At 34.0% G+C, this 13,743-nt stretch overlaps 2 protein-coding genes across 4 annotated transcripts; one reads left to right on the top strand and one right to left on the bottom strand.

Moving 5' to 3' along the window:
* Positions 1-1,712: 1,712 nt before the first annotated feature.
* LOC126741297 (E3 ubiquitin-protein ligase RFWD3-like) lies at positions 1,713-13,265 on the bottom strand. Of its 2 annotated transcripts, none has more exons than XM_050447682.1 (9): positions 13,065-13,265; positions 12,807-13,011; positions 12,479-12,750; positions 10,573-10,698; positions 10,323-10,516; positions 10,095-10,272; positions 9,938-10,048; positions 9,563-9,876; positions 1,713-1,983 (listed from the first exon to the last, which is right to left on the bottom strand). In XM_050447682.1, the coding sequence occupies exons 2-9, from the start codon at positions 13,004-13,006 to the stop codon at positions 1,858-1,860; spliced, it is 1,521 nt and encodes a 506-aa protein (XP_050303639.1). In that variant the 5' UTR covers positions 13,007-13,011; positions 13,065-13,265; the 3' UTR covers positions 1,713-1,857. The 2 variants fall into 2 exon arrangements, with proteins under 2 accessions (XP_050303639.1, XP_050303640.1); XM_050447683.1 differs by having other exon boundaries at positions 13,078-13,265.
* On the top strand, positions 2,029-3,032 carry LOC126741298 (uncharacterized). 2 transcript variants are annotated; one of them, XM_050447685.1, is made up of 5 exons: positions 2,029-2,219; positions 2,277-2,397; positions 2,444-2,526; positions 2,577-2,812; positions 2,868-3,032. In XM_050447685.1, exons 1-5 carry the CDS (start codon positions 2,124-2,126, stop codon positions 3,016-3,018), a joined length of 687 nt encoding a protein of 228 aa, XP_050303642.1. In that variant the 5' UTR covers positions 2,029-2,123; the 3' UTR covers positions 3,019-3,032. The 2 variants fall into 2 exon arrangements, with proteins under 2 accessions (XP_050303642.1, XP_050303641.1); XM_050447684.1 differs by having other exon boundaries at positions 2,078-2,225.
* Positions 13,266-13,743: the final 478 nt, after the last annotated feature.

The raw sequence follows: 13,743 nt of genomic DNA, 5'->3' as shown, positions 1-13,743 counted from the left end.
AAAATACCAAAACTATATAAATTTTCTCCAATATAAAACTTTAGTTTCAACAAAATAGGTCATTCAGACACAGCATTTAATTCCGCCAAATGTTTTTTTTAGTTTTTTTATAAACACACTAGTTTTTTTATATTCACAATAAATGGTGGAAGTTCGTTATAGCACCTTATTGACTGGCTAATTACACCGTTTCTCCGCTTGTCAGTCCTTGATCTTGTTAGATAAACACATTGTCTTGCCCTCGTTAAATAATTGTGAAAGTCACTACTCTTATTTAAAGTTACCTTAGTTTAGGGTTCATTATTTATAATTTTTTTTAATAACTTACATCGCTCCAAACTTATTATCTGTTCAACTTCTAAAAATTGGTATGTTTTATATAATTGAGTAGTAGGAAACAACCTAGGTAAATTATAAAGGTATTTTATAGCCCGATTTTGTAGTTAAGTATAACTTAACATAATCAATCATCTTTAGCACATATGCTTAAGTACAGTGAACTCCCTGGAAGAACTAGGAACTTGGGTCCAGACAGTTAATTTTATCCCATAAAAGCTCTTTAAATATACTTAACTCCTTGGAATAAATAGAAATTTACTTCCAGGCAGTTATGTTGGATCCTCTCATTCTGTACATCTGATGATCAAGAATCACACCTTTTGATCACAGGCTGATTTACAAAAGATGAATGATTTTATTGAGTAAAGGCACTGCTGTGATGTGGGCAGTTTTTACTACAGGAGTTCATGTGTTTACCTATAAAATATTATTAAAATTTTTTGCAAAACATGTTTGAAATCTCTGTATTGTACATTTCGGTTATTGTAATAGCCATGATCAGATACTGAACTATATAAAACCCATAAGTAAGCTCAAACTCAAGCACTTAACATAAATCAATCATTTTTGGTAAATCTGCTAGTACAAGTCTAAAGTACGCCCAACTGCCTGGAAGAACTAAAAAAAGTTCCTCCAGACAGTTGAATTGAGGCTGGTGTAAATTTTATCCCAGAAAACCCCTTTAAATATACTTTAAAACTCCTTGGAATAAATAGAAATTTACTTCTAGGAAGTTGAGTTGAATTTTGTCATTTCGTACATCTCCTGATCAAGAATCATACAATTCTGATCATCAAGTGCTTAGATACAGGCTGATTTACAAGAGGTGAATGATTTTGTTGAGTACATGCACTCCTACGATTTGGGATTTTTATTACTCCAGAAGTTCCTGTACCCATGTCTGGCAAATACGTCAATAATTTGGCACCTGATGATCAAAATGAGGTCATTCTTAAACCTGGAGATTCCTTGATGTCTACTTCAACCTCGATCAAAGGAATCATTGAGATTCTTCCAGTAGACGTTAAGATATTGGAAGTTTTATTATAGGAGCGCATGTTCTTAATGTGTTTTATATAGTTCTGTATCTGAGGCCCACTCTGCTAAGTATCGACTTCTACACTCCTATTGAGGTTACTCGTTTTTTCCAGGCAGTTATCCGTGCTTTCTGGTAGTGTGAAAAAATGATTTTGTACTTCCAGTCAATTGAGGAATCCTCTTTTAGATTTCCAGGCAGTTAAAGTAATTTTTTATTAATTCAGGCAATTGGAGCGGGAAGTCTTTCTTACCTTGTTTCCAGGACGTAAAAAAATATACTTACCAGTACTTACACGAATGAACCATAACTTCCCCCCAAAAAAAAAAACAAGAAATCAATATAAAAGACGTATAATAATGACTAAAAAGCACCTGCAAACAACTAAAAAAAAAATTAAAATACATTAAGTCCTCACATTATACAAGTATAACAGCCTTGACGAATAAAACTTCAATCATCTGCACACATTTAAACCGCTTTTACGTGTGGTTAAATTTGAAAAACTCTAGTTTCTTCTGGTTTAGATACGTTAAGAATTTTCCGTTATTAGTCTCGAAACCTTTTATGTCCAAGACGATGTTGTCGTGCGTTGGACACGATCCCACCTGAAAAAACGATTATTTTAAGACACCCTGTATAACCTTTAAAAAAAAACTGAATTGTTCAGACCCTCTTGTAAAACGATATCTTAATCTTATCAATGATTTAATTAAGAGTCATAAAAGATAACAAAAAGTGAATTACCATGACATATTTTGATGTGAAACACAAGTTTTCCATAATAACTCTTGGGGTGCCAGATATTGGCCTTAATATTGCAAAAGAACTACTGAAAAATGGGGTGAAAGTAAATAATACGGCCTAAGAATAAATAGGGTAATTAATCAAATAATTTCAGGGTGTTGCCTTAATTGGGCCAAAATTACCCAGTAAATCTTTGCAAGACATTGAAGAGACTTATGGGCCAAGTAATGTGGTTTCTATTGAAGCCAACCTAGCAGATATTAACCAGTTTGAAGGTTCGTACATATTTCAGTTGAAAAGTCTCTTAAACCTATTTTTTAGCTGCCATTAAAAAATCCCTGGAAATTTTTAAGCATCTGGACATTTTGGTTAATACCGCAGACTGGAGTGACTCAGACCAAATGGTAAACCATAAATTAGTTCCAGCTTAAAGCACTTTAAGTGATTATTTCAGAAACACACCCTTAACAGCCTCATTTTGGGCTTTGAAAAGTATTTACCCACAAAAAAGTCTGGCACCCAAGCTGTTCTGATAAACATTTTATCAACCGCTCAGGGAGAAGTTAATAACAATTCAAAATCTTTGCTTTATGGGTTAACACACTCGTGGGGCACCAAGGATTCCTATGGAAGCAGTGATGAAGTGAAAGTCTTAGGGCTCTATGTTGAGAAACATGCGGTTCGCCAGAGGTAAGTTATTAGGAAGACCTCTAAAAAGTTTTTTTTAATAAATGGAATATTGAAGGGTGGAACAATGTGCAATATCGGCCGTGGAAGTGCTAGAAAAGTCCAAGTCGAGAGTATTATGGATTCTAGAGGGCCAAGTGCCTGTGGAGTTCGTTTTGCCTGAACGGCACCCGAATGCGGAACAAAAATGGTGGTTTAATAGTAAATAAAGTTGCAAGATGTTTTAGGTGTTTGTTTTTGTAAAGGAAATTCAATGTGAACATTCTTGGAAGAAGCTTAAAATTTAAGGGTGTCTTAATTCAAAATTATTTTCACCCACACCATTGTATCAAATTTTTACTACGGGTCTTTTATCAGCATTTTATTTTGGTGTTGTTCAGTTATGTTTATTATTTATATCGTGTCATAAAACTGATAAGAATTTTATTTTTGCAATTTCATTATTAATAACTAAGCAGTTTATAACTGATATCTTTGGCTTGGTTTACCATGACTGATGAAAACAAAAGGAAAAGGTCGGTAGATTTTATTCTGAGGTAACAGAATGATCAATCGACTGTTTGCCGTTGCATTAAAACATAAAATTGTAATCGAAACCAAGTAGACGAATTTAAGTGCGAATTGTGAAAAGAATGAAGCCTGATCACAAACTATCAAAAAATGTAATGCAACTAGCACAGATTCCCCTTGTTGCATGATTTTTTATTTTTGTCGGAAAAAAATATATAAGATAAATTAATGCGCACACGTAAATGGAAAAATAATTAAAAAATTATATATTGTGTTTTTATCAAAATTTTTAATAAAAAAGTGTATGTACCATATATGAAGCGCTATGCACTAACTAATTTTTAATCCACACTGAATAAGTTTTACAAACTTATTCAGTATGGAATCGAATGAAACAATTTCTGTCTTTATTTTAGCATAGGGGTATTTGGCACTTAAAAAACACAATAAATGTACGCCTGGGATTCGCACTCTGGATGCTTGCATCTATTTCTGTCAATCTCTCTCCATTCTGGCAAACGATCGATTCTGTCTTTTCGAACTTCAGTTTGGGGTATTTCAGTCGTAGGGCCACGTTTCTTCTTTTGCAAATAAGCATTTTCAAGATTGGCGCTAGGTCGTCCACGTTTTCTGGTTAATACAGATTTCCCATTGTTGCATAAGGCATCTGCAATAGCCACCTTAAAATCTGCAAGTGGCATATATATATTATTTTGCCTTCTCCATAAAAGCCAACTATTTACAACGCACATGTCCATAAAATGAAAGAAAATGCGAAGATAATGTCATTTCTTACTATTACCAATTTTAATGCGATAGTAACCGAGCATAGAGTCTAATAAGTCTACACCTTCATTAAATTTCAAAATTGTTTGCGGGCACTCCACATTCTTGTAGCATTTCTCGCTTCTAAAAAATCTTTGCTTAGTTCCCGTAGGATGATAAAGTTGAGACAATTTTATTGTCATACCAGCAAACGGTACTTAATTTTACATCGTTTTTAATAGCAGTTTTCTCTTACCAAGATCCTCGTCCAAGTTTTTTAAACTCTTTTTCTGACAGCATTTTACATCCTTGAACTCGATTCAAGCGCACAGTTCTAAGAAAATGGATACCGTTCTTGTAAAGTAAAGTAAAGTAAAGTAAAGTTTATTCATGCTTATGAAAATAACATTTGCTTACAATCGTCACAAGTAGATAAATACATATTAAAAAATTATTTCACTTACAAATTATTTAAGTTTTACATTGCAAATTAAAACCCTTATCTAAAATATTAAAAAAATAACACCCATGATACAATTTCACAAATACTCACAATTACTATTTGCTAAAACCTATTTTTGTTTCATTTTCACCAATTTTCACAGTTGACCTTGTAGATACTCATCAAAGCTATAGAAAGCTCTATCAACAACTAATTTTTTTACTGAGGCAGCAAAATGTTTTTCATTTAGAGCTTTAATATTATTAGGAAGTTTATTAAAAATGCTTGGGGCATAATAAGTAGTTGAGATACGAGATTTATTGAGTCTTAGAAAGTGCATTTCCAGGAAATCTACCTGTCGAGTGCTGTGAGTATGAATTTCTGATCTCTGGGTATATTTATGTAAATTATTTTTTGTATATATTAGACATTCAAAGATATACCGCGATGAAAGTGTAAGACTTTTAAGTTTTTTGAAAGAGTCTCTCACATCGCCCCTGAAACCCAGACCCTCGACAACCCTCAGAGCTCTTCTCTGCAGTTTAAAGATTCTCCTAGCTTGAGGTGCATGACCCCAAGCCAAGAGACCATAATTGCAGGTGGACTGTATTAGCGCATGGTAAACCATTAACAAAACATCCTTATTTACTGTGCCTTTTAAGCGTTTTAAAAGAAATATTTGTTTTGCCAATTTATTTGCAATGAACTCCACATGCTTATCAAATATCATAGTAGAATCTAAGTGAACACCCAAGAATCTCACCCCATCCGAACTCTCAACATTAGTACCCTCTGTATTTCTCAAAGAGAATAGGACTTCCTCCGTTTTGTTGACATTTAGGCTAAGTCTATTTGCACTGAACCACTTGCCCAAATCTCACTTCACCTCCACCAGCATCAGCTCCAGTTCTTGCAAACTAGTACTCCTGCAAAGAGCAGTAGTGTCGTCAGCAAACAGCAGCAGCCTAGACTCAATTGACCTGTCGATATCATTGACATAAACAATAAAGAGGAGTGGCCCTAAAATAGAACCCTGTGGCGCACCATGAGTTATTTTGCATTCTTCTGATAAAGCTCCACCCGAACAGGTTTTCTGTACACGTCCAACAAGATAAGTCTCAAGAAGTGATAAACTGGGTGGGGTCAGACCATAAAGTTTAAGCTTGCTCAGAAGGATCCTATGGGATATGCAGTCGAAGGCCTTTGAAAGGTCACAGAAAATTGCCCCAACATGGGACCCCATTTCAAAGCCCTCAACCACATACTCCAGAAGATCCAGTATAGCCTTAACAGTCGATTGTTTTTTCCTAAACCCATACTGAAAGTTTTTGAGGATTTCATTTTGTTCAAAATAGATATACAGTTGATTTTTTAAAAGTAGCTCAAAAACCTTCGATATTATTGAAATCAAAGATACTGGACGGTAATTATTTAAATCATCTCTACTCCCTTTTTTAAAAATTGGTATGATCTTTTGAATTTTAAAGCCGCTTGGGTAGATGCCTTCCCTTATACATAAATTTAAAAGCTTTGTTAAAGGATATATTAAATGCTCTTTTAATTGTTTTAGAAGAGGGACATTCATTCCATATATGTCTCTAGAATGTTTATTTTTTAAATTACTTATAGCATCTCTAACTTGTATATACGTCACTTCACTAAAAGAAAAACTCCCCACAGGGACACCCGACAGGCAGGCCTGATCCATAAATGATTCAGTGAGCAGTGAATCATATATATAAATGAGCAGTGGCCGTGGCCAGTGGAATCTTCTTGAGAGTTTCCTCAGCTATACCTGAAAAAAATTTATTGAACTCGGATGCAATAAGACCCACGGGCTGCTCACTATTCACCTTCTTTCTTTGGCTATTTACAATCTGCCAATCAGCTTTCGTTCTATTATCAGCTTGTAGTATATATTGTAGTATATATTGTTTGCCACCCTTTTTGCAGATATAATTTCTTCCCTATACCTTTTTCTAAAGATTTTGACAAGTAAACCATAAGCGGGACGCTAGTAAACCAATTATCAAAAAAAAATCTTATGATTTACGTGTTTGGGGACTCTTTCAACAAGTTTCACCACCACATTACTACTAGTTTCCAAATCACGAGCATCGGCAGGAACGATGTTGCTCTAAGAACCAGCAAAAATGTCGAAACTGTAACTAAAGCCGGAGATTCCACTCAGCACAAATACTTTAAAGCCCCCCTTGTGTGGCTTTTTTGGATTACATTGTTTGATTGTCGATCTGGCCTTAGTGGGAATAATTTGTTCATCGACCTCAATATGTTCTTCAACAGGAATTATATTTAGTCAAGGTCTTATCTTGAATAACTTATCGTGACCGGGCTTGCCACGAGATATAAAATTATCATTATTATTAAAATGTATAAATCGTTTGATTTCTTTCCACCTGTTACATGTCATGACCCTAGATATGGCGGGGTGGCCTAAATGTGGTGACCAATAGTTCCTAGCTTGAGGCAATTGTATGATGGACATATATAAACACATGCCAATGAATTATTCTATTTCATCATCTCTAAGGTTTGCGGGTCGGTTTATATGTTTTTGTAAGCGTAAATATAAATTTGATTCGGTAGTTATCGTCGATATAATTTCATTAGTCAAGAACTTAAAAAACTCTGATGGACTCTCTAAATCAGCAACCTCTGGGGGCATATTCAGGTTGCCCGTAAATTCAAGCTCCTTTGGATCTTTCCTAAGATTTCCGGTTTTCCAGGATCCTGGATTTATCTTCTCCGCAATCTCCTGGAGAGTCATATTTTCACTATCATCAGACTCCACATCCGTTTCAGGAATGGTTGTCTCTTCATAATCTCCTTCAGGCATAGAGTCATCACTTTCGTAGGCTAATATATTATGATGGTTTATTGGGATATTATTGTCTTCATCATCTGACAAATCGGGAACACCACTCTCACTATCCTCCGGTACATCCCTAACATATTTGCTGTTAATTCCGTAAAATATTTTCGGATCCATCTGAAACCAACCAAACTCTTATTACCACGTATATGTGCATGATATCCCATATATGCATCGAAACAATGTTTCTACCTAATGTCTAAAAAAATTAAAAATATTGCTTGAACTCACCTTCAAATGAAAGTGCAACAAATAAACTATAAACGTCTATTTTTTTAATCACGAAACTAACTTTTTACTAAACAAAAATGACACATAAAATCGATCGGATCGAATCGAATCGTAATCGATATGTTTAAAAACATGAACATATCGACTACACAGACAAATATGTAATTCTCAACCTGGCAAAGCGCGCCAAAAAAGCGTGCTTTGTTGCCGCGATGTCGGAATCGTTTTCACATGTTTATTCCTCGGTCCCAAATATGCTACATCATGCATTAATTTAATTTTTAGATTCTAGGATCTTGAAAATATATTAATTTTAGTATGTATCATAATATATGACACAAGATGCAGCAAGGGGTTAATAATAGAACCGTCGTACAACGCCAAAGATGCTAGGAAAATAGATGACAAAATTTAAGGAAACTAAAGGCTAAAATACGCCAAGAATGCTTAAAAATTTGTTAGGGGATCGATTGACTTAAACCAACACGGCTTTTTTAAAAAAAGATCGGCACTGACTAACCTTGTGCCTTACGTTCAACTCATATCTGAGAATATGGAGCGAGGTTCTGAGACTTGTACAGTGTACACCGATTTCTCTAAAGCTTTCGATAAGGTCCACCACCCAACTCTTTTAATAAAGCTTGAGAATTTCGGGGTACATGGGGCATTGTTTGAAATTTTTAAAAGTTACTTAAGTGAAAGATCTCAGTATGTTGTTGTAAATGGCCAAAAATCGAAGAGTACAGCTGTGACTTCAGGTGTGCCTCAGGGGTCACACTTGGGTCCTCTGCTGTTTATCATTTTCCTATATGATATAGAGCAATGTTTTTCACATAGTAGCTATGCTTTATATGCAGATGATCTTAAAATCTCAAAAACTATTAATTCGGCTGCTGACTACTTTACTTTACAGTACGATTTATCTAATTTTATGAATTACTGTACTTTGAATAGACTTTTTGTCAATTTGGATAAATGTAATTGTATTTTGTTTTCTAAAAGGCCTGTTCCTCTGCAAGTTAAATGTGATCTTTACCTAAATAATGTTAAGCTTAAATATTTGGATTATATTAAGGATCTTGGGGTGACATTGGATCCTAGGCTTTTGTTTGAAAAGCATCTTGAAAATATTATACAAAAGGCTCTTAAAAATCTTGGATTTGTTTTTCGAACAACAAAAGGATTTAGCAACATAAATTCCTTAACAATTTTATTCAATAGTATAGTAAGACCTGTACTGGAATACGCAACAACAGTTTGGAATCCAATGTACCCAAATTATATTGGCCGACTGGAGTGTGCAGCGCAAATTTGTTAACACTTTAAATTATAGGTTTAACAGACGACGGCATTTCTTTAGTTATGATGATAATTTGAAATTTTATAATATGCAATCGTTGGAGGTCCGAAGAAGAAATTTTGATTTAATATTTATATAGAAGGCCGTAAACAACTTTATTGATTCTTCATCTGTTTTAGAAAAACTCAATTTTAACATCAATCCTTACATCCTTCATAATAGACAAACTTTTGTAGTATCCAGGTATTTTTCCAATTACTTATCGAATTCTCCAATTATTAGATGTACTATGTATAATAGTTTGGAGTTAAACCATCCTAATATTGACTTATTTTTTTTGAGCTTTGATGCCTTTAAACGACACCTAAGACGGCTTCCTGATTAAACTACATAAGTAATTCTTTCTAGATTGTGATGAAATTTTAAGAATTAATTCTCTGTAGTTGTAAGTATTATTATATAGAACTTGTTTACTAATTTGTATTTGTGATATAACGTGCTTTCTTATTATTGGACAGCTGTGCCTATCTGTTAGAAAGCCTTGACTGTAAATAAATAAATAAATAAATAAAAACTGGAGGTGGTCCACCTCCAGCCTATAAATCTACTTACTTCTTCCCCAGTATTAACGCTATACAATAAAATGCTCTTCCTATTCTCGTGGTGTCCAGCCACAATATTCCCCGGAACGAAACACGAGGTGTTCGCGAGCCATTTCGCCGTGCTGCCCCCTTTAAACGTGTGCACGGTATTACAAGAAATCGCATACGGATCGTTGGTCCTTTCCAAATAACAAATCGTATGTCTGGCAAACGGCAATTGGCTGTTCGGTCTTGAACTGACCAGGAGATGTTTGGTCCCCTGGTCGTATTTCAATGATAAAAACGGACCTTCCAGTGGCAGTAAATGGCGACTATAGCTTCCATCTGATAAATACAAACGGCAACCATTTCAAGGTTTTTTTTCTATGCAAAAAAACTCTCTTACCTGGATGAAACTCAAACGCCCACACAGAACTCAACTTTGATACCAGCAATGTTTCCGTTCCAGAATCATCATCTTTAACTCCGGCCAGGCTAACTACGGGACTGAAATCTCCTAAAATCCTATGAAATTATATGTACCTCATCGGGGCATAACTAACCTGGTATAGAAACGCTAGTTTTTGGCTCGGCGGTATTCCTGCTGTCGAACACTAAAACAGTACCGTTCTGAGTACCGATAACAACGTCCTGTGGAGATTTGGGGCTCCAGGAACACGCCCAAGGGGCCGACTCTAAACTTACCGTAGCAACTGCGTTTGTACTTTGCACATCTGTTATCTACAAGTTTCATTTATATAGGCCCCTCAATTCACAAATTACAAACTTACTCTGAGTTTTTTATCTGTCGCTACTGTTAAGACTTTATTCTCACTAGGATGGATGCACATGTCCCTTATAATGTCTCTGTGTAATGGGATAAACTTTATTGGTCTATAATTGGAGAGTCCAATGATTTTTACACCAAAACCACCGAAAAGGTCAGTGGGCGACCTGGACGACACCAATATCAAGTCTTGGGGAACTGAAACATTAAATTCGGGTTGCCCATCAGTTGTTGCATACGGAATTGGTTATTACCGGAAATGTCAAAGACCCTGCACTCTCTACAGCCACTTTTCTGGCAGATTTCCACGTTTTTTTCCATGTACAGCCTTATTCTACTCACTGGAGTTTGAGAGGTTAATCTTAAATCTGCTTTTTTTCCTAAAAATTGTTCATTGCGTCTACTATACTGTTGATAGATATATGGATGGAAAAAATATATGCAAAGACTCTTAACAAGATCTGGAGTAATATATCAGGGTTCAAAGTGCTTTAATTACTCAGAAAAAAATGATTATTTGAATAATTAAACAGTAGCATTAGATAGCAATCATGTATTTAGGAAAACATGTTTTTTACTGTAAATTTAAAAAGAAATGGCTACACAGAAAACCACGATTTCAAGAGGAAAAACCAGAAGGAACCTCATTGTATGTGGATGGAAACCAATAGAGCACAGCGTAAAGAATTAAAAGCTCTATACATTGCTTTTCTTTCCATATTAAGAATATCATATTTGTAGCTATTTCTCAAGATAAACAATCATTTACACTCCTTAATAGGATTCTTCCAAATGATTTATCAGGTTCTTTGAAACACTAAATGTTCAAAGAGCAAGGTGAGAAAACCAACAAACCAATATTGATATTTTGCTAGGGGATATGCATACTGATATTTAAAAGCTGATGTAAGTGAAAATAATGATTATTATAAATGCTGGTATCTTGGCGATTTATTTAATGGATAATTAATTATATGAGAGAAACTTAAAGTATGAATACATGTATAGATCATAGTTTTCTTTGTAATAGTTATCGATATTCTATCCAATATATTAATCATTATCAACTGAGACAAAAGATATTTCCATAAAAAATACTCACTAAAACATAGTTACTAAAACCAAATTCGATGATCAAAAATGTAGCAATCTGAAACAAGAAACCTGCTCCAAAATTACAAGACAAACATCCCCTTTTCACCAAATAATTCAAGTAGGCCAGATTTAAATAAACTAAGAATTAAAAATAGTAATGGTAGCATATTTGACATAAAAAGGTAGATAAAGTAACTTACTTAGGAGTACAAACTGACAAGAACCTTCAAGAACAAGTCGCATGATCAAGCTGTGATTCTCAGCATAAGGCTTACATGCTTTAAAAAAATTTATGAACTGAAAAAATTTCTAAATAATAAGCAACTTAACAATTATATTGTGAATTTTAAATGTAGATCTACTTTATTTTCACTTTACTGTCATGTTTAACTATAAAAATCCTCAGCTTAAAACAGTGTCAAATCTTACAACATAAGACAAAGAATCGAGAAAGAAATCTAAATATACCACTTCAACATAGAATAGTAATGTTGTAATGAATATAATTCCAACTTTCTCTAAAAATATCAAAAACCATGAATTTCAATTAAGATTAAAGAGTTCTTAATGCAAAAATGTAGAATATTAGTGTCAATGTTGTAGATGCAGCACTTTTATCCTATAAAATGTATATAATTGTTTTAGGTATAATATAAGTGATTTTTGTCAATAAATTACTGCTTACACATGGATGTATTGATAGGTCTTAGTCCTAGTAGTGACAAATAGAGGATTTAATTTTCCCAGTTGTATGTACTTTCCTATTTGCTAATGTAATTTTATTTTATTTCCATAATTATTTATTGACAGGACTCTAAGTAAAATTAAAAACAAAGCAGGGACATCAAAAAAAATTTGTGAAAACCATAATCAGACCTAAACTATACAACAAAGGACAAGAGACACAAAGATATATATAAGAAAATTTCATTGGAGCAAGATGCATAGCATTCCTGCACCAATTAAAATTAATATTATTCAGACTTTAATAACCCCATATGATTTATATGAATGTAACTGTTTCAAAATACATGCATTCCCTACTATTATAAAATGATAACTTACCAGATAATGCGTTCAGTTTTTTCTTTAACTGTTGTATCTCTGCGGTCAAAACCTGCTCTCTACTAATATATTTCGATATAGTTTGTAGGGCAGCATTTTTCTGTGCCAAAGTGTTCTCCAGCTGTTGTTTGAGGGACTCCAACTCTAAATTGTCCACCGCCACAAGTTTCTTGGCATAAATAAACCTCAAATCGGACCTTTTCACTGATTGCTTACAAGTGGGACAGCTCTTTTTCGGTTGTGAATCGAGCCAACGTAAAATACACTTGTGCCTATTTAAATTGAGGGGTTAAGCATGCAGTTTATAAGAGTTGGCAAATTTTAGTACCCGAATAGATGTCCGCATTTTAAAGAGCATATTCTATGGGCACCACAGTTGGTCCAGGATTCGAGGCATACAGAACATGTGGCCCCATCTTCTTCTGCTAGATAGGATTGACTGGGGCCCTGACTAGGATTTTCTTCGGTTTCGGTGTCTTTTTGTTCAGCCGTTTCTTGTGAATCCTCGCCGTCTGTCTCGATTTCCATTGTGCCTATAGTTAGTAATGTTATATTTATGAATTGTAGTGCTTTGGAGCCACTTTACTAGACCACTTTACTAGGGGTTTTCTGGTGTAATATGGAATTGCCAGTTAAATATTCTAAACTGGGTACTGGAACTAGTTAAGACATATTATAAAATTGAATGGAATTGAACCGCAAAATCGATAAATTAAACGTAAATAAGAAAAACAAATTCTCGAAATTCCATAACATTTTTTTGATGTTTGACGTTCGGGTTTGGCGGGTTTTTATGAAGCGCCTGTCTACAGTCTGCAGGGACAAAATCCAATGTTGTCAAATTTTGCTTGATAAGATGTAGGCGGAAAATTTAAATTTCCTTTTTTTGCTTCAATTTACTTTACTTTATGACTAAGACATAAATATGTAAAAAATTAATTATACCATAATTAATATTACATAATTCATTCTATGTATTATTTAAACTGTTCCCTGTTTAACAAACAAATTGAGGAATTGATATTTTTAGTTAAGTATATAATTAGATCCTTATCATTCTATAAGAGAGAATTTGAGCCGAATTGGGACCGGTAAAGTTAAAGGAACGTCTAAAAACCAATTTTTTTTTGAAAATTTTTACAAAGAATGTTGAGTGTGGTCAAAATATTGATAAAAAAGTGAGGATGATTGGAAAAAAACAAAACTTTGGAAAAATATTGTGCGTTTATCTATATAATCTTATATTAAGATTATATAAATAAACA

This window comes from Anthonomus grandis, chromosome 10 (genome assembly GCF_022605725.1).
Source record: "Anthonomus grandis grandis chromosome 10, icAntGran1.3, whole genome shotgun sequence".
Lineage (NCBI taxonomy): Eukaryota > Metazoa > Arthropoda > Insecta > Coleoptera > Curculionidae > Anthonomus > Anthonomus grandis.
The sequence above is the reverse complement of the archived record's forward strand: the minus strand, read 5'-3'. Positions and strand labels throughout refer to the sequence as shown.